At 38.3% G+C, this 23,064-nt stretch overlaps 1 protein-coding gene across 2 annotated transcripts in view; it reads left to right on the plus strand.

Moving 5' to 3' along the window:
• Positions 1-22,395, plus strand: part of LMLN (leishmanolysin like peptidase) — an 87,010-nt gene extending 64,615 nt beyond the window's left edge. For both annotated transcript variants that reach the window (XM_013052647.2, XM_004745394.3), the window contains 3 exons: positions 691-821; positions 4,934-5,144; positions 18,345-22,395. In XM_013052647.2, the coding sequence (XP_012908101.1) occupies positions 691-821; positions 4,934-5,144; positions 18,345-18,445 (443 nt within the window). In that variant the 3' untranslated portion in view covers positions 18,446-22,395. The remainder of the gene's footprint in view (positions 1-690; positions 822-4,933; positions 5,145-18,344) is intronic.
• Positions 22,396-23,064: the final 669 nt, after the last annotated feature.

The following is a 23,064-nucleotide window of genomic DNA, read 5'->3' on the forward strand; positions in this document are numbered from 1 at the left end:
CTCATTCCTTTGTCTATTAGATATTTGGAGGTCCTTTAATCCTGTATCTCTGCATGGTTGTGCTCAGTCTGAGACTGCATCAGCATGTTAGGTATGGACCTCCAGGAGATGGCATACAATGAAAATAAAAGAACTTTGTAAAAACTTTCTGCAGCACCACAAAAAAGCCTTTATTAGATAAATTACTTGGCTTCATCTCGGGGGGGATTCCTATTTAGATAACCAGTAAAGATGATTTTTAGTGCCATTTCCTCTGTAAATCTCCTTTAGATACTTTAGGCCAGTTTTATCTCCTATTTTTTGATATAATAATTTCTTCCCACTAAGTCCTTTATTGAGAATCCAGTTTGATTTTAGAGCCCATTTCTCTTGATTTTTTTTAATTGATAATTTCCATTAAACATATTCCATTTTTTTAAATTTATTTATTTGAGAGAGAGAGAGTGAGCGAGGAGAAGGTCAGAGAGAGAAGCAGACTCCCCATGGAGCTGGGAACCTGATGCGGGACTCGATCTCAGGACTCCGGGATCATGACCTGAGCCGAAGGCAGTCGTCCAACCAACTGAGCCACCCAGGCATCCCAAACATACTCCATTTTTAAAGCAACTTTTAACCATAAGACTGGAATGCTTCAACTTCTTCTTTGAGCCAGAAGTCAATTTTTAAGAGAAATTCTTTGGTTTGTTTCAGATCTTTTTAAAAACTATGGTGCTGAAAAGTATGGACCTCATTCAGTTTGTCTAATTCAGAAATCAGCATTTGTCATGGAAAAGTGTGAGAGGAAGCTGAGTTACCCAGACTGGGGGAGTGGATGTTATCAGGTAAACTATATGATTGTTAATAATTATTATAAAATATTATATAATTTTATCTTGTTATCAGTGGTTTTTACATTTTAAAATAGTTTATATTTTTATATAATGTACTGATTAATGCTTTCAACTTATTTATGTAAATATTAGCTTGGATGCTTATGTTTCATGAAAATATTATCATTTCCTTGAGAGAAATTAACCTTTTTCCATTTGTTTACAAAAACATATAATTGTTATATATCAGCAAGTTTTATGGTAATTTTATTTTGGACATATATCCCAAGGAAATAATGGAATGTATGTAATTTTGTTTTTGAACAAATACTACTTTGTAATGGAAAAAATTTGCAATTTTATTTCATAAGATCTGAGGAAAGTGTGGATTTAAGAATTAATAAATCAGCTATAGATTAATAATAGGTTTTCTCCTGTGTAATTAGAAATCCAAAGGTAGCAAAATACTTTTTTCTTAATTGTCTCATTTACATATCTGATTTGAAATGACTGCATCACCTTATTAGAAACTTATTAAGAGGGAAACCTGGGTGGCTTAGTTGGTCTGTCTTCAGGTCAGGTCATGATAGCAGGGTCCTGGGATTAAGACCTTGCTTCGGGTTCCTTGCTCAGTGGGGAAACCTGCTTCTCCCTCTCCCTCTGCCTGCTGGTCCTTTGCTTGTGTGCTCTCTCTCTCTCTCCGTCAAATAAATAAATTCGCCTGAGTGGCTCAGTGGGTTAACTCAGGGGCATCCAACTTAAAGAGTATTAACATATTCTGCTCATGAATCTCAGGGAGGAAAGTGTGATCCTGAGAATTGAAAAATAAGAATTCTTTGTACCATTTCAGCTGCAAGATCTAAATGGACTTCTATAGCTGGTAATTTCACTGTTACTTTTGAAATTACTGATAATAGCTTTATTGAGATATAATTCATGTTTTATCCAATTCATATAAAATTATCTTTTATATCAATAGACAAAAGACAATTCAAAATACATAACTTTTAAGCTATAATCTGACAGCTGTAATCTAGCAACCATTTTCTGATAAAGTACATTGCAGATTTATGTATTTATTAAATTCATAGTTTTGACCTAGTTGTAATCGTAATACAAAATTTTGTTTTACTGCCTTCACTTAGTGTGGAGCAAAACACCTTTTCCAAATTTTTCCAATAATAAAAATTACTATTGTTTTGTTTTTTAAGTAAACTCTACCCACGATTTGGGGCTTAAACTCATACCCCTGAAGTCAAGAGTTGCAAGCTCTACCACCTGAGCCAGCCAGGTGTCCCAATAATTACTATTATTTATGGCCATGAGACATTACATCTTTTTTTTTTTTTTTAAGATTTTATTTATTTTATTTGCTGGAGCAAGAGATCACAAGTAGGCAGAGAGGTAGGCAGAGAGAGAGGAAGGGAAGCAGGCTCCCTGCTGAGCAGAGAGCCTGATGCGGTGCTCAATCCCAGGACCCTGAGATCATGACCCGAGACAAAGGCAAAGAATTAACCCACTGAGCTACCCAGGCGCCCCAAGACATTACATCTTTTTAAGGTATCATAATTAAGGAAGTCATTTCCTGTTATATATTGAGCTAATTTTCACTTTTCATGATAAAAATGTGCTTTTACAAGCACATTTATGTAAGATGTAAAATGTATATGTAAAAAACAGATTCATATAAGCACATTAATTAAAAAAATTTCTTTTGAAATAAATTACCTTAAGTGAAAATATTAAAGGGGATAAGGCTAGAATAGTGGCAGGATAGAGAAGGATGACCTCTTCAGGCTATTTTATTTTATTATTTTTTTTAATTAAGTAAGCTCTATATCCCATGTGGGACTTGAACTCATGATCCTGAGATCAAGAGTCACATGCTGTACTGACTGAGCCAGCCAGGCATCCCATCTTCAGGCTATTTTAAAAGTCTGTCACTATCGGGGCGCCTGAGTGGCTCAGTGAGTTAAAGTTTCTGCTTTCAGCTCAGGTCATGATCCCAGGGTCCTGGGATGGGGCCCCGCATCGTGCTCTCTGCTCAGCGGGGAGCCTGCTTCCTCCTCTCTCTTTGCCTGCCTCTCTGTCTACTTGTGATCTCTGAGTGTCAAATAAATAAATAAAGTCTAAAAAAAAAAAAAAAAAGTCTGTCACATTACAGCACCGCAAAGGGATTATGCAGATTTGCAATGCTATATATAAAGATTGAATAAATCGGCTTCCCTGTACTTAGAGTTGTCAGTTAATTTTTCTAACTTAATATTAACCACCATTTTGTGGGAAAATGTGTATAATCTCCAAACACTTAACATGGGTTAGCTATTTTGTTTTTTATTGTTTGTTTTATTTATTTTGACAGAAAAGTTGCAAGAATGGTACAAAAATTTTTTTGAGTCATTTAAATGCAAACTGCTGATATGCTTCACCCTCTTCCCCAGGTATTTCTTGTGTATTTCTTATACACAAAGACATCCTCCTACTTAGACACAAATTTGTGTATTTCTTATACACAAGGACATCCCCGTACCTATACTAACCTAATGTTACCTAGTTTACTCAACTACCTTTACTAGGTTTGGTTCTGGCCAACTTTTAGGTATTTCTAAAAATTACATTAACTTGCTAAGTAAAAAATTTGCCACCATTAGACATATTCATAATCACATACTTGGTTTGAATATAGGCCCAGGAGAGAGATTCCAGAAATCTATAAAGTGAAGTAGCAGAATTGAAAGTAATGTGAAGTCTTTTTAGAAAACAACTTTGAGGGATGCCTGGGTGGCTAAGTCACTTAAGTGTCTGCCTTCAGCTCAGGTCATGATCTCAGGGTCCTGGGATCAAGCCCCACATCAGGCTCTCTGCTCAGTGGGGAGACTGCTTCCCCCTCTTTCTCTGCCTGCCTGTCTGTCTACTTGTGATCTCTCCCTCTGTCAAATAAATAAATAAAATCTTTTAAAAATACATAAAATAAAATTGACTTTATTAGTTACCCCTTGCAGTTAAGATGTTAGTCCTACCTTTAAGAATGTTACCAGTCCTGTGGTATCTGGGTGGCTCAGTGGTTTAAGCCTCTGCCTTCGGCTGAGGTCATGTTCCCAGGGTCATGGAATTGAGCCCCACATCAGGCTCTCTGCTCAGCAGGGAGCCTGCTTCTCTCCTCCTCTGCCTGCCTCTCTGCCTACTTGTGATCTCTCTTTCTCTCTGTCAAATAAATAAAATCTTTAAAATAAATAAATAAATAAATAAATAAATATGTTACCAGTCCATATAAAATCACTAGGACCTTTTTTATACCTGAGCAGAGGGTCTGTGATAGTGAAAAAGAATAAAAAACTTGTATTATGTACATTTCTGTACTGTAATACTTTTTTTACAATGATAATATTTTTATAATTTAAAATTTAAAAATTTGATTTACAAAAGTTATGACTTGTGGAGAAAATGACATGAGTAATGGCTCTTTGACAAAGGTTTGAGCTGAAATATAATGAGGATACTATAATCTGCAGAAGTGTTATTCTTTTTTTAAAGATTTTATTATCATCATTATCATTAATATTTTTAAAGTTTTATTTAATCTCTACACCCAACGTGGGGCTTGAACTCAGGACCCTGAGATCAAGAGTTGCATGCTTTTCTGACTGAGCCAGCCAAGTACCCCTAAGGTTTGATTTTTTTCAAGTAATCTCTACACTCCATGTGGGGCTCAAACTCACAGCCCCGAGATCAAGAGTTGCATGCTCCACAGACTATAAACCACCCAGGCACCCCTACATAAATGTTACTCTTGACAACTTGGCTTCAGGGTCTATAAATCCAAATTGTATGTTAAGTTGTGTGTTGTCTTGTATCATTAAAGAGTAGTGTCTGTAGCTTTCCTCAGATTTTTTCTAAAAATGCTAAACAAAAAGTCTAAGAGCTACTACCAAAGAGTGAAAATTCTTTTAGAACCTGAATAGTTTAACTTTCTTTATACGAGATTAAAGATATGCCTATATTCCAAATTGTTTTATAGTCAGTATTTTTAGTAAATTCTAATGTATTTTCCTGTAGATGAAAAAGGCTCATATATCCTATATGAGAATCTTATTAATCTGGTTTTTTTCCCTTCCTATTTGAAGGTTTCTTGTTCTCCTCAAGGTCTGACAGTTTGGGTTCAGAACACTTCATATTTGTGTAGTCGAGCTGGGCAGGTCCTCCCTGTCAGTATTCAGATGAATGGCTGGATTCATGATGGTAACCTGCTCTGCCCATCGTGTTGGGACTTCTGTGAGCTCTGTCCTCCAGAAAGAGATCCTCCAGCTACTAACTTGACCCGAGCTCTTCCACTAGGTGAGTAGTCTCTGTGGTTGGAGTAAAGACAAGACTTTTCTTATTTATATAATGTTGGAAATTCCCTTCAAGGAAACTCTTGAAAGGTGGAAACTCTTAAAACAGGTGGAGCATCTTCTCTTCTAATTGCAGTTTCATTGGAAAGCCTCCTTACCACCACTGTTAGAAATTGAAGGTGAGTAAACGACACTTCCGTTCAGTAAGAGGAAGGATAAGGAACATTTCTAAAGACCTCTGATTTGCAAAAAAAAAAAAAAAAAAAAATCACTCAAGATTACAAAAACTGAATGTTTCAACCATTCGTTTTGAAATTAAGTATAAACAAAATTCTGCTCATTAAACACAAAAAGCATTTAAATGTATTTCAGTTATACAGGCATACCTCATGTTATTCTGCTTTACTTTATTGCACTTCACAGATACTGCATTTTTTACAAATGAAGGGTTTGTGCCAACCTTGGCAGCAACTCTGCCGGCACCACTTTTCCAACAGCATTGGCTCAGTTCATGTCTCTGTGTCACACTTTGGTAATTTTCATGATATTTTAAACCTTTTAATTATTATTATATTTGTGATGGTGATCTGTGATCAGTGTTCTTTGATTTTACAATTGTAATTTTGTTCTTTGGGGACACCAGGAACCACACTCATTAGAAACTGAACTTAATTGGTAATTTTGTGTATTCAGACTGCTCAACCAACCAACAATTCCCATTTCCCTCCTCTTCCTCAGGCCTCCCTATTCCCTGAGACACAACAATATTGAAATTAGGGCAATTAATAACCCTACCATGTCTCTAAGTGTTATGTAAAAGGAGATGTCACATGTCTATCAACTTAAATCAAAAGCTAGAAATGATTCAACTTAGTGAAGAAAGCATGTCAACAGCTGGTTTTGTCGGTTAACCAAGCTGTGAATACAAACGAAAATTTCTTGGAGAAGATGAAAAGTGATATTACAGTGAATACATGAATGACTGAAAAAAAAAAATCCTTGTTGCTGACATGGAGAAAGGGAGAAAGTCTGGGTGGTCTGGATAGAAGTTCAAAGCAGATACAACATTCTCTTAAGTCAAAGCCTAATCCAGAGCAAGGCCCCAACTCTCTTCACTTCTGTGAAGGCCAAGAGAAGTGAGGAAGCTGCAGAAGAAAAGTCAGAAACTAGCAGAGTTGAGTTCATGAAGTTTAAGGAAAGAAGACACCTCTGTAACATAGAAGTGTAAGGGAAATTAGCGGGTACTGTTGTATTAGTTACAGCAAGTTATACAGAGTTGGCTAAGATAAATAATGGAAGTGGCCACACCAAACAACAGATTTTCAATGTAGATGAAGCTTCCATTGGAAGAAGATGCCATCAAGGACATTCATAGCTAGAAAGAAGTCAGTGCCTGACTTCAAAGCTTCCAAGGACAGGCTGGCTCTCTTGTTAGGGGGTAATACAACTGATGACTTAAAGTTGAAGCTGGTGCTAATTTACCATTTTGAAAATCCTAGGGCCCTTAGGAATTACACCAAATCTACTCTGCCTTTGCTTTGTAAGTGGAACAACAAAGCCTGGATGATAGCCTATCTGTTTGCAGCATGGTTTACTATTTTAAGCCCAGTGTTGAGACTTACTTCTCAGAAAAAAATTATTCCTTTTAAAACTACTGCCCATTGTGAATCCACCTGGTCATCCAAGAGCTCCAGTGGAAATGAGCAAGGAGATTCATGTTGTTTTTATACATGCTAATACAGTATCCATTCTGTAGCCCACAGATCAAGGAGGAATTTTGACTTTTAAGTCTTATTATTTAATAAATAAATTTTATAAAGCTATAACTGCCATACATAGTGACTCCTCTGATGGATTCGATCAAAGGAAATTGAAAACTTTCTTGCAAGGATTCACCATTCTCGATGTCATTAAGAATATCCCTGTTCCAGGCACCTGGGTGGCTCAGTTAGTTAGGCTTCTGCCTTTGGCTCAGGTCATGATCCCAGAGTTCTGGTATTGAGCCCCACTTGGCTCACCACTCAGCAGGGAGCCTACTTCTCCCTCTCCCTTTCTCCCCCCCCCCCCCCCCCCCCCCCCCCCCCCCCGCTTATTCTCTCACTCTCTCTATCTCAAATAAATAAAATCTTTAAAACAAAAGATCTCAGGGACACCTGAGTGTTTCAATAGGTTAAGCATCTGCCTTCGGCTCTTTCTCTCTCTCTCTGACAAATAAATAAAATCTTTTTAAAAAAAAGATCTTAGGCCCTTTTGGTATGGTAAATAGTATAAGTAGTGTTAAATACTCTTAGTTAACTTTTACTTTTAATGCAAAGCTGATACGGTAACTTAATTTTGTTGTTACTGTTTAATTGCTTTGGCTAGAATAAGAAGGCTGATAGTCCACAAGTTAGGTAGTTCTGGTGGAGTTCCTATCCTCAGGCCTAATCCCAGTTAACTGTAACAATCTGTCATCATCTCATTGTCCAAGACATGAGCAAGGATTGAGCTGTTGACAGAGTTGAAATAGTTATTCTTGCTGGTTCAGGAGTAAGAATCTTAGGAGTACAGTAGAAGAGTGTCTAGGAATGAGAGAAAATCCAAACCGGGTCAAAGGGCCATGAGTTGATCATTTCCAGTCTTTGGGGCATGACAAAAACAAATGAATCTATTCAAAGGAGGTGGGAGGTGGAGATTGCAAATCACCTGCCCCCCTCCACCTGCACAGTCTGCACCTTATACTCTGCTTATCCTACTCCTTCTTTACCAGTCACCCTTCTAATATGGTGCTGCTATAATGTGATTGATTTCCCTGTTAAATTGCCCATTTCTATGAGGAAGCATGGTCAAAAGAGTGTTGCAAGCACCAAATCACTACTGCAATTTTGAAAATGTGTAAATATTACAAGAATAGGTACATTTTAGGCATTGCTTTTTAAATACATACATCACTGTTGAAATTCTAAAATATCCTGACTTACCATATTTGTTAATGGGTTCACTGAGCATATTGAGTCTTTACTGAATATTTATTGAACTGTGTGCCAGAAACAATGACAAGTGTTTCTTTCAGGTAAATAGTTTGTTTCTGTTTAATACTTTTTTAATGACCCACTAAAGTCATAGAACTATTTTGATGCTTTAAATATGCTTGTGTGAGAAATACTAATAATTAGAATTAACCTATAATGAACCTTATTTTTTTTGTAAGATTTTATTTATTTATTTGACAGACAGAGCTCACAAATAGGCAGAGAGGCAGGCAGAGAGAGAGGAGGAAGCAGGCTCCCCACGGGAGCAGAGATGGGCTCGATCCCAGGACCCTGGGATCATGAACCAAGCCGAATGCAGAGGCTTAACCACTAAGCCAACCAGGTGCCCCTATAATGAACTTTATTAATAAACAAATGATCATCCATAATCTGTCTTAGTAAAGTATTTTTTTAGGTTTTTAAGCATGCCTTTAAAACTTTAAAAATGCTAATATTCTGGAGGAAGTGTAAAAGATATTCACCCTAAATTCTTCTCATTTTTGTTATTAGTGTTTTTAGGTATTAGTTCACATAGCTTTTTCTAATATCTGTAATTTCTTTTAGAATGTAAAACTCTGGGGGCACCTGGGTGACTCAGTCAGTTAAGGGTCTGCCTTCAGCTCAGGTCATTATCTCAGGGTTCTGGGGTCAAGCTCCACATTGGATTTCCTGCTCAGTTGGGAGCCTGCTTCTCCCTCTCCCCCTCTCCTTTGTTGCACTCTCTCTCTCTCTCAAATGGGTGGGTAAAATTAAAAAAAAAAAAAAAAGTAAAACTCTGACTTTATTTTCTTTTTACTAGTTGACACTACTAAATGCTGGAGTGTGATTAGGTAGTTGTTCTATATTGCCTAAAATCGTTTCCATTAGTGACTATGAAAGATTTTTCTGAATTCTTTCAAGTCTCTTCAGATTGTAGAGGTTATTTTTGTTTCCATTTATTGAATGCTAGACACTTTTGCCAAGTGCTTTGTCTTTATTATTGCATTTAACCATCACAAAAACTAATGATGTAGGAATTACTGTTTTACAACTGAGAAAACTAAGGTATAAAGAGATTAAGTAATGTATTATCCATGAACTAATAAATAATGAAGTTCAGATAAAAACCCAGAACTTACTGTCTCTAATTTATTTTGAAACCCTCATTTTTAATGTTTTCATTTTAATTAGTACTAGCACGGAAAGTGCAATATTTTTGAAGAACACATGTTCCAGAACTGCCATTAATGTTTTAATAGCTTGTTAAATTTTATTACTAACAGTGGATAAACATTGCCTACTTCTCCTGTTACTTTGGGCCAAAATGAAAATCAGGAGATAAAGGGATATGCCTATGTTATTAGTCACTTCAGGGTCTATTCCTTAATGCAGCCCACACCACTCTACCACATCAACTCTGGCTTGATGTTCCATAGTTTGCACTGTCCACTACAAGGTGATGCTGATATTGTTGACACAAAGACTACATTTTAAAAAGAACCATTCTTGGGAGGCCTGGGTGGCTCAGTTGGTTAAATGTCTGCCTTCAGCTCAGGTCATGATCCCAGGGTCCTAGTATCGAGTCCTGCATCAGGCTCCCTGCTCATTGGGGAGCCTGCTTCCCCCTTTCTCTTGCCTGCCTCTCTGCCTCCTTGTGCTCTTTCTCCCTCTGTCAAATAAGTAAATAAAGTCTTAAAAAAAAAAAAAAGAACCATTCTTAGCTAAGTGGGATTTTTTTTTTCCTTATTCACAATTTCATTTTATTTTTATTAACATATACTGTATTATTTGTTTCAGGAGTATAGATCAGTGGTTCATCAGTCTTACACAATTCACAGTGCTCACCATAACACATACCCTCCCCAGTGTCCATCTTATGGTTTGTTTCCCTCTCTGGTTTCATCCCATTTCTTTTTTCCTTCTCTTCCCCCATGATTCTCTGCCTTGTTTCTCAAATTCCACATACCAGCGAGATCATATGATAATTATCTTTCTCTGATTGACTTATTTCACTTAGCATAGTACCCTCTAGTTCCATCCACTCATTGCAAATGGCAAGATTTCATTTCTTTGATGGCTGCATGATATTCCATTATATATATACACCACATCTTTATCCATTTATCTGCTGATGGACATCTAGACTCTTTCCATAGTTTGCCTATTGTGGACATTTCTGCTATAAACATTAGGGTGCACGTGCCCCTTTGGATCACTACATATACATCTTTGGGGTAAATACCCAGTACTACAATTGCTGGGTCGTAGGGTAGCTCTGTTTTCAGCTTTTTGAGGAAACTCCATACTGTTCCTCAAAGTCACTGCAGAGTCACTGCACCATCTTGCATTCCCACCAACAGTGTAGGAGGGTTCTCCTTTCTCTGCATCCTCACCAACATCTGTCATTTCCTGACTTGTTGATTTTAGCCATTCTGTCTGGTGTGAGGTGGTATCTCATTGTGGTTTTGATTTGTATTTCCCTGATGGCAGGTGATGTTCAGCACTTTGTCATGTGTCTGCTGGCCATTTGGATGTTTTCTTTGCAGAAATGTCTGTTCAGGTCTTCTTCCCATTTCTTGATTAGATTATTTGTTCTTTGGGTGTTGTTTGATAAGTTCTTTGTAGATTTTAGATACTAGTCCTTTATCTGATATGTCATTTGCAAATATCTTCTCTCATTCATTCAATTCTCTCTTGGTTTTGTTGATTGTTTCCTTTGCTGTGCAAAAGCTTTTAAAGTACCAGTAGCTCATTTTTGTCCTTGCTTCCCTTGCCCTTGGCGATGTGTCTGGGAATAAGTTGCTATGGCTGAGGTGGAAGAGGTTGCTGCCATATTCTCCTCAAGGATTTTAATGGATCCCCATCTCACACTTGGGTCTTTCATCCATTTTGAGTCTATTTCTGTATCTGGTGCAAGCAAGAGGTTCAGTTTCATTCTTTTGCATGTGGCTGTCCAATTTTCCCAAAACCATTTGTTGAAGAGATTGTCTTTTTTCCATTAAATATTCTTAACTGCTTTGTCGAAGATTAGTTGACCATAGAGTTGAGGGTCCATTTCTGGGCACACCATTCTGTTACATTGATCTCTGTGTCTGTTTTTGTGCCGGTACTGAAAGTCCTAGAACCTAAGTCAGGTTCGGTGGGGTGAGGAGGTTCGGAGCCGACGACTAAAGAAAGAATTCTTAAGACGTCATTGGTGCAAAATGGTGGTTTATTAAAGCACGGGGACAGGACCCGTGGGCAGGAAGAGCTGCTGCCCCGGGTTGTGAGGGATGGCAGGTTATGTACCCTGCTGTTGGGGGAAGGTGAGGGTAAGGGAGGTTTCAGTGGAGTTTTCATATGCTAAAGAGGGCCTACAAGGTGCCAGGATGTTCCAGGCCTGCCGGAGGCCTTGCCCTTGCTGCTGGATCAATGTTGTCTTTAGACCAGCCATTAACATTAAGATCTTTGGGAGACTTTTTGGTGGGGTATCACAATCCTGCTATCAGTCGTCTTTGTTAGTGAGATTTAGAACATTTGTAAGCCAAGGGAGACTCCTGTCTAGCAGGATTGTGAGCTCTGCAAGTTAACCATTTGCTTATTGTTCATGGCAGTCAGGGCTGCCTGAGGGATGCTACGCTTATGGAGGGGAAAGGGTGAAGAGGGGGTGGAAGGCGCCAGCTTTTGCTTTGTCCTCAGCCAGCCTCCTGCTCCCTCATCAGTACCGTACTGTTTTAATGATTACGGCTTTGTAATAGAGCTTGAAGTCCGGAATTGTGATGCCACCAGCTTTGGTTTTCTGTTTCAACATTCCTCTGGCTATTTGGGGTCTTTTCTTGTTCCAATACATATTGTAGGATTATTTGTTCCATTTCTGTGAAAAAAGTTGATGGTATTTTGATAGGGATTTCATTGAATGTGTAGATTGGTCTAGGTAGCATAGATATTTTAACAATATTTGTTCTTCTAATCCATGAGTATGGAATGTTTTTCCATTTCTTTTATGTCTTCTTCAACTTCTTTCATGAGTCTTCTATAGTTTTCTGAGTACATATCCTTTGCCTCTGTGGCTACATTTGTTCTTAGGTATCTTACGGTTTTGGGTGCAGTTGTAAATGAGATCGACTCCTTAATTTATCTTTCTTCTCTCTCATTGTTGGTGTATAGAAATGCAACTGATTTCTGTCCATTGATTTTATATCCTTCAACTTTACTGAATTCCTGTATGAATTCTAGCAGTTTTGGAGTGGAGTCTTTTGGGTTTTCCACATAAAGTATCATATCATCTGCAAAGAGTGAGAAGTGCATATGACTTCTTCTTTGCCAACTCAGATGGCTTGTACTTCTTTTTGTTGTCTGATGCTGAGGCTTGGACTTCCAGTACTATGTTGAATGGCAGTGATGATAGTGGACATCCCTGCCATCTTTCTGACGAGAATGATATTCACTGTGGGGTTTTCATAGATGACTTTTTGATGTTATTGACATATGTAGCCTCTATCCTACACTGTGAAGAGTTTTAATCAAGAAAGGATGCTGTACTTTATCAGATGTTCTTTCTGCATCTGTTGAGAGTATCATATGGTGTTTGTCCTTTCTTTGATTAATGTAATGTAATGTATGACATTGATTGATTTCTGGATGTTGAACCAAGCTTGTAGCACAGAAATAAATCCCACTTGGTCATGGTGAATAATCCTTTGGATAGTATTTTCGTCAGAATTTTTGCATCCATGTTCATCAGGGATATTTGTCTGTAATTCCCCTTTTTTGATGGGTCATTGTCCAGTTTTGGGATTACGGTAATGCTGGCCTCATAAAATGAGTTTGGAAGTTTTCCTTCCATATTTGTTTTTTGGAACAGTTTCAGAAGAATAAGTGTTAACTTTTCTTTAAATGTTTGATGGAATTCCAATGGGAAGCCATCAGTCCCTGGGCTCTTGTTTGTTGGGAGGTTTTTGATTAGTGCTTCAGTTTCATTTCTGCTTTGGGGTCTGTTCTTTTCTCTTTCTTCCTGCATTAGTTTTGGTAGTTTATATGTCTTTAGGAATGCATCCATTTCTTCCCGATTATCTTATTTGTTTTCATAGAGTTACTCATATGTTCTTATAATCATTTGTATTTCTTCAGTGTTGGTTGTAATCTCTCCTCTTTCATTCATGATTTTATATTTGGGTCCCCTCTCTTTTCTTTTTGATAAGTCTGGCCAGAGGTTTATCCATTCTTACTAATTCTTTCAAAGAACCAGCTCCTAGTTTCATTGATCTGTTTTTCTGTTCTTTTGGTTTCTATTTCCTTGATCTCTGCTCTAATCTTTATTATTTCTCTTCTGCTGTGTTTAGGCTTTCTTTGCTGTTCTTTCTTCAGCTCCTTTAGGTGTGGGATTAGGTTGTGTATTTGAGACCTTTCTTATTTCTTTTTTTTTTTTTTTTTTAAGATTTTAGTTATTTATTTGTCAGAGAGAGAGCGAGTGAGAGCGAGCACAAGCAAACAGAGTGGCAGGCAGAGTCAGAGGGAGAAGCAGGCTCCCTGCGGAGCAAGGAGCCTGATGTGGGACTCGATCCCAGGATGCTGGGATCATGACCTGAGCTGAAGGCAGCTGCTTAACCAACTGAGCCACCCAGACGTCCCTGGTGATCACAGATTCTTTCAGTTTCTGTTTGTCCTGGAAGCTTTTTGTCTCTTCTTTTTTTTTTTTTTTTTTTTTTAAGATTTTATTTATTTATTTATTTGACAGACAGAGATCACAAGTAGGCAGAGAGGCAGGCAGGCAGGCAGAGAGAGAGGAAGGGAAGCAGGCTACCTGCTGAGCAGAGAGCCTGATGCAGGGCTTGATCCCAGGACCTGGGTCATGACCTGAGCCGAAGGCAGAGGCTTTAACCCACTGAGCCACCCAGGTGCCCCTCTTCTTCTATTTTTGATGACAGCTTAGCTGATTATAGTCTTCTTGGCTGCATATTTTTCTAGTTTAGTACACTGAATATATCACGCCAGTCCTTTCTGGCCTGCCAGGTCTCTGTGGTCTTCTGTCCATCTAATGTTTCTACCATTATAAGTTACAGACCTCTTCTCCAGAGTTGCTTTCAGGATTTACTCTTTTCTCTGAGATTTGTAAATTGGGTTCTCTGTGCCTCCTGGATTTTGATGCCAGTTTCCTTCACCAGATAAGGGAAGTTTTCTGCTTTAATTTGCTCCAGTACACCTTCTGCCCCTCTTTCTCTTTCTTCCTCTTCTGGGATCCCAATTATTCTAATATTGTTTCACTTTATCATATCACATATCTCTCAAATTCTCCCCTTGTGATCCAGTTCTTGTTTTTATCTCTTTTTCTCAGCTTCTTTATTCTCCATCATCTGGTCTTCTATATCACAAATTCTCTTCTGCCTCATTTATCCTAGCAGTTAGAGCCTCCATTTTTATGGCACCTCATTAATAGCCTTTTCAGTTTCAACTTGGTTAGATTGTATTTCTCCAGAAAGGGATTCTCTAGTATCTTCTGTGCCTTTTTTTTTTTTTTTAATTTTTATTCACTGGAGCCACCATAGCACATACCCTCCCCAATGTCCATCACCCAGCCACCCTATCACTCCCCCCTCCCTTTTTCTATGCTTTTTTTTTTTTTTAAAGATTTTATTTATTTATTTGACAGAGAGAAATCACAAGTAGATGGAGAGGCAGGCAGAGAGAGAGAGAGAGGGAAGCAGGCTCTCTGCTGAGCAGAGAGCCCGATGCGGGACTCGATCCCAGGACCCTGAGATCATGACCTGAGCCGAAGGCAGGGGCTTAACCCACTGAGCCACCCAGGCGCCCCTCTATGCTTTTTTTAAGCCCAGCTAGTATCTTTATAATCATCATTCTGAACCCTGGTTCCGGCATCTTACTAATGTCCATATAATTGCCATAGGAGGCAATACCCTGGCAGTCAGTATTGCCTCTTATTCTTTTTTTTTTTTTTTTGAGGTGAGTTTTTCTGTTTTGTCATTTTGTCCAGAAGAGAATAGATGAACAAGAGAGCAAAATACTGCAAGGGTAACAACCCCAGAAAAATATGCACTAAACAAATCAGAAGAGACCCAAAACCTTGGGGTGGAGGGAGGAGGGGAAAAAAGAAAAAAGAAGACTATGATTAGGCTGGTGAATAGAACAGAGCCACACACTAGATTTGGGGTGTATTTTGGTCTTTTGGAAGAAACTGCCTCCCAAAATTTTAAAGAAAGAAATACTTATACATACACACACACACACACACACACACATACACATAAGGGTAAATACAATGAAGGGGTAAATTATGGCTATAAAAATGAAAATTAAAAAAGATTTTTAAAAAGGTCTTGATAAGTTGGTTGAAAAAAGAGGAAAATAAAAAAAAGAAATAGAAAAAAATTAATAAAACTTTAAATATTAACTTTGAAAGACTAAAGAATCATGGGGGAAAAGCCATGAATTCTCTGTGGTGTATTCCCCTAGCGCTGGAGTTTTGCAGTTCTCATTGATTGGTAAACTTGGTCTTGACTGGATATTCTTGCTGATCTTCTGGAGGAGAGGCCTGTCGCATTGATTCTCAAATGTCTTTGTCTCAGGTGGAATTGCACCATTCTTGCCAGGGGCCAGGCTAAATAATCTTCTTGGGTTTGCACTCAGTAGCTTTTCTTCCCTGAAGATTTCTGCACAGCTTTAGAGAACAAGTATGAAAATGGCAGCCTCCCAAACTCTGGCCCTTTAAGCGCCGAGAGCTTGGGTCCGCACTCCTCAGTGAGCCCTCAGAGAAAAGTAGTCAGTCACTACTGTCTCCCTGGTCTCTGGCCACATTCCTTGCTCACCTGGCCTGTGACCAAGCGTTTCTATCTCAGGCACATGACTGTGTTCACATTTGGAATCTCCAAACCTAGCAGATTCCTGTGGCAGGCTCCTGAATCAGGCTCCCACACGAGGCTCCCAAGCCACTCTTGCTAGGAAAGAAAGGGAGTCTCCCCGATGTGCCGCTTGTTGAGCCCTTGCTCAAAGAGCAGTGGCCCAGTTGTGCCAGGGATTGCAGTTTAAGGTAACCCTGAGCTGAGAGCCCCCTCCTGGGCTTAGTCTTTGCAGCTGGCTTTCCTGCTCTGATACCTGGGAGCTCTACTGCAGTCAGGCACCCCTGGCCTTTCTGTGACTCCAAGGGCCCTGATTCCACACTATCCCAGTGAGGGATCCATCCCTGGCGTAGCTATTAGAGCAATGTCCCTCAGCAGAGCAGACTTGTAAAAGTTCCAATTTTGTGCTCCTCTGTTCCATCACTTGCTAGTAGCTGACTGTATATCGCCTCAGATTCACTTCTCCATATATCCTGCCTTCCAGAATGTGGTTGCTTTTCTTTTTCTTTTTTAAGATTATGGCAGATCACAAGTAGGCAGAGAGGCAGGCAGAGAGAGAGGGAAGCAGGCTCCCCACCAAGCAGAGAGCCCGATGTGGGGCTCGATCCCAGGACCCTGGGATCATGACCTGAGCCGAAGGCAGAGGCTTTAACCCACTGAACCACCCAGGTGCCCCTGTGGTTGCTTTTCTATTCATAGAGTTGCTGCTAAAGCAACTAAATAACAACTCAACTATGCTGTTAAGTATGTAGGTGTTCAGAATGGTTTGATAACTATCTAGCTGAATTCCTGGGACCAGACAAAATTTAGGTCTCCTACTCCTCTATCATCTTGATGCCCTCTCTAAGTGGGATTTTTTTTTAAGATTTAACAAATACCAGCATGATTCCATTGAGGAAGAATAGGAGTTCCCCCATGGTTTACCTGGCTTATGGGCATTAAAATAATTCTTTTAAAATACCTGTTCCACACTGTGTAGTATGATGCTCAGAAATATCTTGCCATTATCACTGTGTTCGTTCCATAGCTGAAGACTAGTCCTATTTTTCCTACCTTTTAAGCAAGTCAGACTTGAATCTTGGTTGGCTCTTTATTGATAAAAATATTAGAAAGGACAACTTATTCTGAAATAAAGTCAGGTTAACCTGGTCTCTTGACTGCAATAAAAATGCTTTCCTTTCTGAGAATTGTTTTGGGAAGATTTTACCCCTGAGAACAACTCATGGCTAAATTAAAATATATTCCTAGTGCCCAAAGCCCATAGAATATTCTGCCATTTCTTTCTTTCTTTTTTTTTTATGATTTTATTTATTTATTTGACAGGGAGAGAGATCACACAAGCAGGAGGAGCAGCAGGCAGAGGGAGAGGGAAAAGCAGGCTCCCTGCTGAGCAGGGAGCTGGGCATGGGGCTTGATTCCAGAACCCTGGGATCATGACCGGAGCCAAAGGCAGACCCTCAACCAACTGAGCCACCCAGGATCCCCTCTTTCACCATTTCCATATCAGCCTGGGGTAATATGGATAGATGGGTAGATATTTAGAGATCAGAGACCATATGTGCTGGTTTACGTGGGACAGTCCATGTACCTATGGTCTTGGTATAATTATTAATAGCATTCCCTTGTGTTAATTTTATTTCACACTTCATAAAATAGGCAATCTCCATCTCAAGAGTACAGAGAGAACTGCAAAATAAGGGAAAAGAACTGCAAGCAGGAAACAAGAAGTATTTGGGTTAATTTGATTGGCTGGGGTGGTATATCTGACCTTACTAGAAATATCAAGGAAGAAAGAAATAACTGCAGGTCCCAGAGTTGGCTTGCCAGTTGTAGATTAGCTACTGGTTATACTGTGTTTCTGGTTAAGCAGGGGAACACAAAAGTCATCTAAGTTTCAGTTTGCTGACATGGCACCATGGGCACCAGTGGTTCCATCTCGGGAAATTTATTGCAGTGCTTGTCTCAAAATGTCCTGATTTGGGATGATAAATTTCAGGGTTACCCTACGTAAAAAGGACAAGAATAGAGGAAGAAGATTCTGTATCCCGTGTTAGAATCACCAAGATATTAATTTACTTCCCTTTAGCTTTGTTGGGATACTTCCTAAAGATAATTCTTTCTTTTCTGGGGTGCTACTTTTATCCTCAATATGGTGGGTACATCGTCTTTCCTTCTTGCATAAGATATTTTGTTCTTTTTCTATAAATGTATAAAAATGACTTTGCATATATAGGTTTCAGGAAGTTATTCTTGATTCTGCTCTCCAAGGTGGTCTTTGTTCACCTTTTAATTGTCACCTGTACTTATCTGCCAATTTTTAATTGGTATGATTTTTTCCAAAAATGTCTCTACTAAAGTCAATTTTTTTGTTTTCAATCCTAGATCTTTGTTCCCATTCCTCTAGCCTGGTGGTTACTCTCTGGCTTCTGCTAGGCAATCTATTTCCTCTGCTGGCTGGATTTCTTCTGTGTGTATGGCACTAGGAATGGAAAAGTGAATTCTCAAGACATTACTTTGTGTCACGTTCCTCTGAACAAAGCACAAATCTGGGAGAGTGCCAGCCTAGGCAGATGGCAAAAGAGGCGTTCCTAACTTTGGCTTGGAAGCTTTGACCACAATCAGACCTTGAAGCAGAACTTCACAGCAGTCACTCTTCATCAGCAGCCCGACAGCCTCAGAGCTTGGAGAAGGAGAAGGAATTCTAAGTCACCATGTCTTTATTTGTCAGAATGTATAACCTGCCTGAAATTTGCCTTTGAAAATGGAATAATTGGTGAAATTTTCAGAGTGATTACATACCCCAGCATTTTCATTAACCTAAAATGAATACTGCAGTAATTTTTAAAATGGCTATTATAAGATTATAAATTATGGATCCTGTCCTCAAAAGTTAAATTGTCCTTTGAATTACAGATAGTAATTGAATTGGGTTTCTGTATCACTGTTATATTGAATTTAATGGCTATGCATGGTACACTTAAATCATTGTCATTGTTCTCATTGTCTAAAAGGTTGGGTTTTTTTTTTTTAATGTTTTGCTAAATCTTATGATTTGACCATGCTTGGCTTTTTCAAACCAGCTGTGTGGCAGTTTACTACTTAACCATTAGGCACTGGTAGCCCTTCCAGTTGTGTTCTCCAGTAATTTAATCATGATGTGAAAAACTGTGGTAGCAGAGAGAGAAAAATACTCTGCCATGTAACACTGAAGACATGCAAACAGAAGAAAACCTAATTGTATGTTTTTCAGATAATAATTATGATAACTGTAACCCAAGAAAAATAGAACTATTCTTTTTTGACCAATGAAGAGAAAAATTATGGTACTACATAGAGAGATATGCAGTTATTTTCAAGTAGGCTAAGAAGTTATTACAGAAGAATATCTACTATCTGAAAACTATATATAAGAAGAAAAATATAAGTCAAAACAAGGTGGTTTACTAATAGCAAAGTGTAAGTTTGTTGTAGGGCCTATTCATCACCCACAATATAAGGCTTGGTCCGCAGAAGTCAGAAAATTGCCTGTGCTTTAAAAGGAGGTGATGTTCTTGATATGATGTGATTTCCGCCCAGTGCTCTGAATGTCAAAGTGAAGAAGTTCAGTGAAGCGCAGGTAAATGGCAGGAGTAACTATGACTCTCTGAAGGTAGCCAAATGCCTCGTCATCTAATTAGTAATGCACATTAGTAATGCACATGAGTGGATGAACGAGATTCCCATTGTCCCTAGCTACTATCCAGAGAAACCAGACAGGGGAATGGGTTTGGCAGACAAAAAACAAAAACAAACCAACGGTAAAAAGAGGTGATGTTTTTTGCTTCCTGCTTTTGACACTGCTCCTGTTACTACATAGATTCTCATCCTCAGAAACAATTCTGCTCCGGTACTAAAGCTTACCACCCCCTCTTAGTAATTCAATTCAAAGTTTTTTAGTGATGAGTAATGCCCAGTTCTCTCTAAAGTTAATGAAGTCCTCAAACACCTGAACAGTATTTTTTCATTCATTCATCTATTCATTCATTCATTCACCTTTTAATTTAGCATAGTTATTGAGCACTCCATTTAAGAGATTATGCTAAGTGAGCAAGCAGTATAATTACTAAAAAGTAATTAGCTGACCATTTGACATTGGAGCCAAACTGCAACCCAGAATAGAGGAAAGTCACCTTTTTCTAATGCATAAGTTTTAAATATGTATTTGCAAGCAGTTTTAAATTGGAGGTATTTGTCATTGTAAAAAAAAAAAAAAAGAAAGAAAGAAAGAAAGAAAAAACTGGGGGTCTCTAGCATAGCTGACTTCAGCTAAAGAGAAGTTAATAGTAATGGTGTCAGGCCAGTGCTTAGTTTTCTGCCTTTGTCACACATTACTTTAAAGGTCAAGGAAAAGTATAGAGTATATTTTTAAAGAAAATTATAAAACTCTAAACTTATATATTGATTGTGATTATGAATCATCCTGCAAAGTTGTATAAAGAATTTCACCAAAAGTATGATGGATAATATATTTGCGATTCACAGTGGTAGGTTCAATTATATTTTGACTGTTGTGCAGTAATGCCATTTAGGTAGTATTGTTTCCGAGCATGGTGCTTTTTATACTTGAAATATATTTTTGCTTTATTTTTTATTGATATAATTATATTTGCACTAATGACTTTCTGGAGAAAATATTATAGATGACATTTTTTCTATATATATATTTATTAAGCTTGGAATCTGATACCCTAGTGTTTTCTCTGCACATATAAGGAACTTGATAAGGTATGTGGCTAAGAAATCTTGAGTTTCTGAGGGTAACTAACAGCTCCGGTGTCTTCCTTCCTCTTCAACAAGTCTTGAGAGTGGTTGCTTATCACTGATTCTTCATAGTATACCCCGGGAAGACTTAGAAGGTCACTGAACCTATAAGAAATGTTAAGAGGAGCATTTGAGTCACTTAGAATATGGCCGTAGTATAAAAACAGACTTAAAGTCTGAGATTTCCATGCAGAATTAGTGGGCTAGAATTCAGCTTTGAACTGAAGAATTCAAAATGGCCTATATGTTGGTATCCTGTGGCAGGATGCCTTTTATGTTAACAAAAGCAGTTCACCGAGAAGACTAGCAGACTGCAGCCATGGTGGAAGTGAGATGGGGGACATGGTGAAAGTAGCTGATTTGGGGACAATAGACTGGAGTCTCTCTCTGACTCAAAAAGTGTGGAGTGCATATAAAAATGGACCAGACTACCTCAGTTTTCAGTTCAGATTTAGGTTCATTTTGATAGTATTAAGGTCCCAATTGTCAAAAATAACAAGTGATTTTGTCTCTCAGGTTTTCAAGAACAGAATTTACAGGAAGGCAGCAAAAGCCATGTCAGCAGACTTGAGCTGACAGCTTTAAAGAAACTGGCAAACAGTTAGGTAGTCTTAAGGTAGACTCCTCTAATACTCTCCTGAAGAATATCCTTTTCCCTTACTTATTTCTTAAGGATATTTATTTTTGTTAAGACCAAATAGATGTTCTTAAAATGTTATAAGTTATGCCTAAAATTAGTTTCAGCCTAGTATGTTGGCTTAGAGTTTATCAGTATTTGAAGATGAAACATGAATTAGTGAAGTTTAAATGGCTTTAGGAAGATATATAAATAAACATATCTGAGTATTCCATAAAATTTTATCAATATTCTCCTCACTATTAGAAGACCCAACTGTAAAATGGCTAGCTGCCTTGTCAGATTCTTTTAGCTCTAATATTCTATGACCAACATTCATCCAGACTCAGTAGGTCACTGCTGGCTCTGATCTGTGTCCTAGAGTATGCCAGCTTGCGCATCATGTTCATGACAGTGTCTGGGGCTCAGTGCCCTGGTGCTGTCCATGTCCTTGGACACTGAGTGGAGAGAGAAGAGCCATCTCTGAGGGCATTTGAGCTGTCCTGATAAAGGAGGTGGACTTTAGTCATAACCCCACAGATCATTTCATAGTGGGCACTAGTCATTCATGCCATGTCCTTGCAGCCCTGGAAGATGAATATATTTTAATAAGATTGTGCTACTCATTCTGAAGAAAGAACTTATCTCCTGAAAGGACTACTACTACTATTACTACTACTACTATTACTTTTTCTCCTTCTCTTTCTCTTCTTCCTCCTCCTCCTCCTCCTTTTCTTCTTCTCCTAATTCTTCTTCTTCTTCTAATTCTTTTTCTTCTTCTTCTAATTCTTCTTCTTCTCCTCCTCCTCTTCCTTCTTCTTCCTCTTCTTCCTTTTCTTCTTTTTTTGATACATTCAGTCAGAATAGGGTTGGAAGTGATGAATTATTTTCTTTTATGTTTACATTTTTTGTAAATAGAAGATTTAAGAACTAATGTTTATTTGTGTTATTGAACTTCAAGTGTAATGTATTCCTTGGTTTAAAAAAAACTTTAATAAAAATGGAAACTAATCTGTATTTTGTCTTTACTTACCATCAGTTTTTAAAACCTGGTTGAAGAACATGTGCACTATTTGGGGAATTGTTAACAGCACTATTTGTGTTAATTGTGAAATAATTTGATTTCTACTTTAATGGATTAGAATTGCCCTACTTAACGAATGGGGACAGGTTTTATGTAAAGCTGTAGGGAGTAGCCCTCCTCAAAGAGTTATGTAGATAAGAGAGCAGTCTAAAACAGTTCAGGGGAAGCTCCTCTGGCTGCAGATGATCCCACTCCCTTTTGTTTTATGCTGTGGGCTACGAGTCCCATTGCAAGAGCCCCCTGGCACATTCACATACTATACTCTGCGCAGTTACAGCAAGTAGATTGTGGCAGTACTCTTGAGGTGTGAATCTTCTTCATCACCTGAATGTAGTTTGAGAAAGGATGTCCTGGACATGCCTTCATGTGCACTTGAAGGCATTCCACCCTGTGGCATGGATCCAAGCACTTTGTGACCTAGTTGCTGAGCTGAGACCCTGGTGGAAATTTGTAATAATAATAATTTGGATTTTTAAAATGTTAAATAGTTCATAAAAGTAGCTAAAACTATATGTAATAAATTACTTCAAGTAGTTGAATTAAGCCAATATTATTTGCATAGCATACTGAAGAGGAAACTGTCTACCTCTTACATATTACAC

Source organism: Mustela putorius, unplaced genomic scaffold (assembly GCF_011764305.1).
Source record: "Mustela putorius furo isolate JIRA1106 unplaced genomic scaffold, ASM1176430v1.1 tig00003834_pilon_pilon_pilon, whole genome shotgun sequence".
Taxonomy (NCBI): Eukaryota; Metazoa; Chordata; class Mammalia; order Carnivora; family Mustelidae; genus Mustela; species Mustela putorius.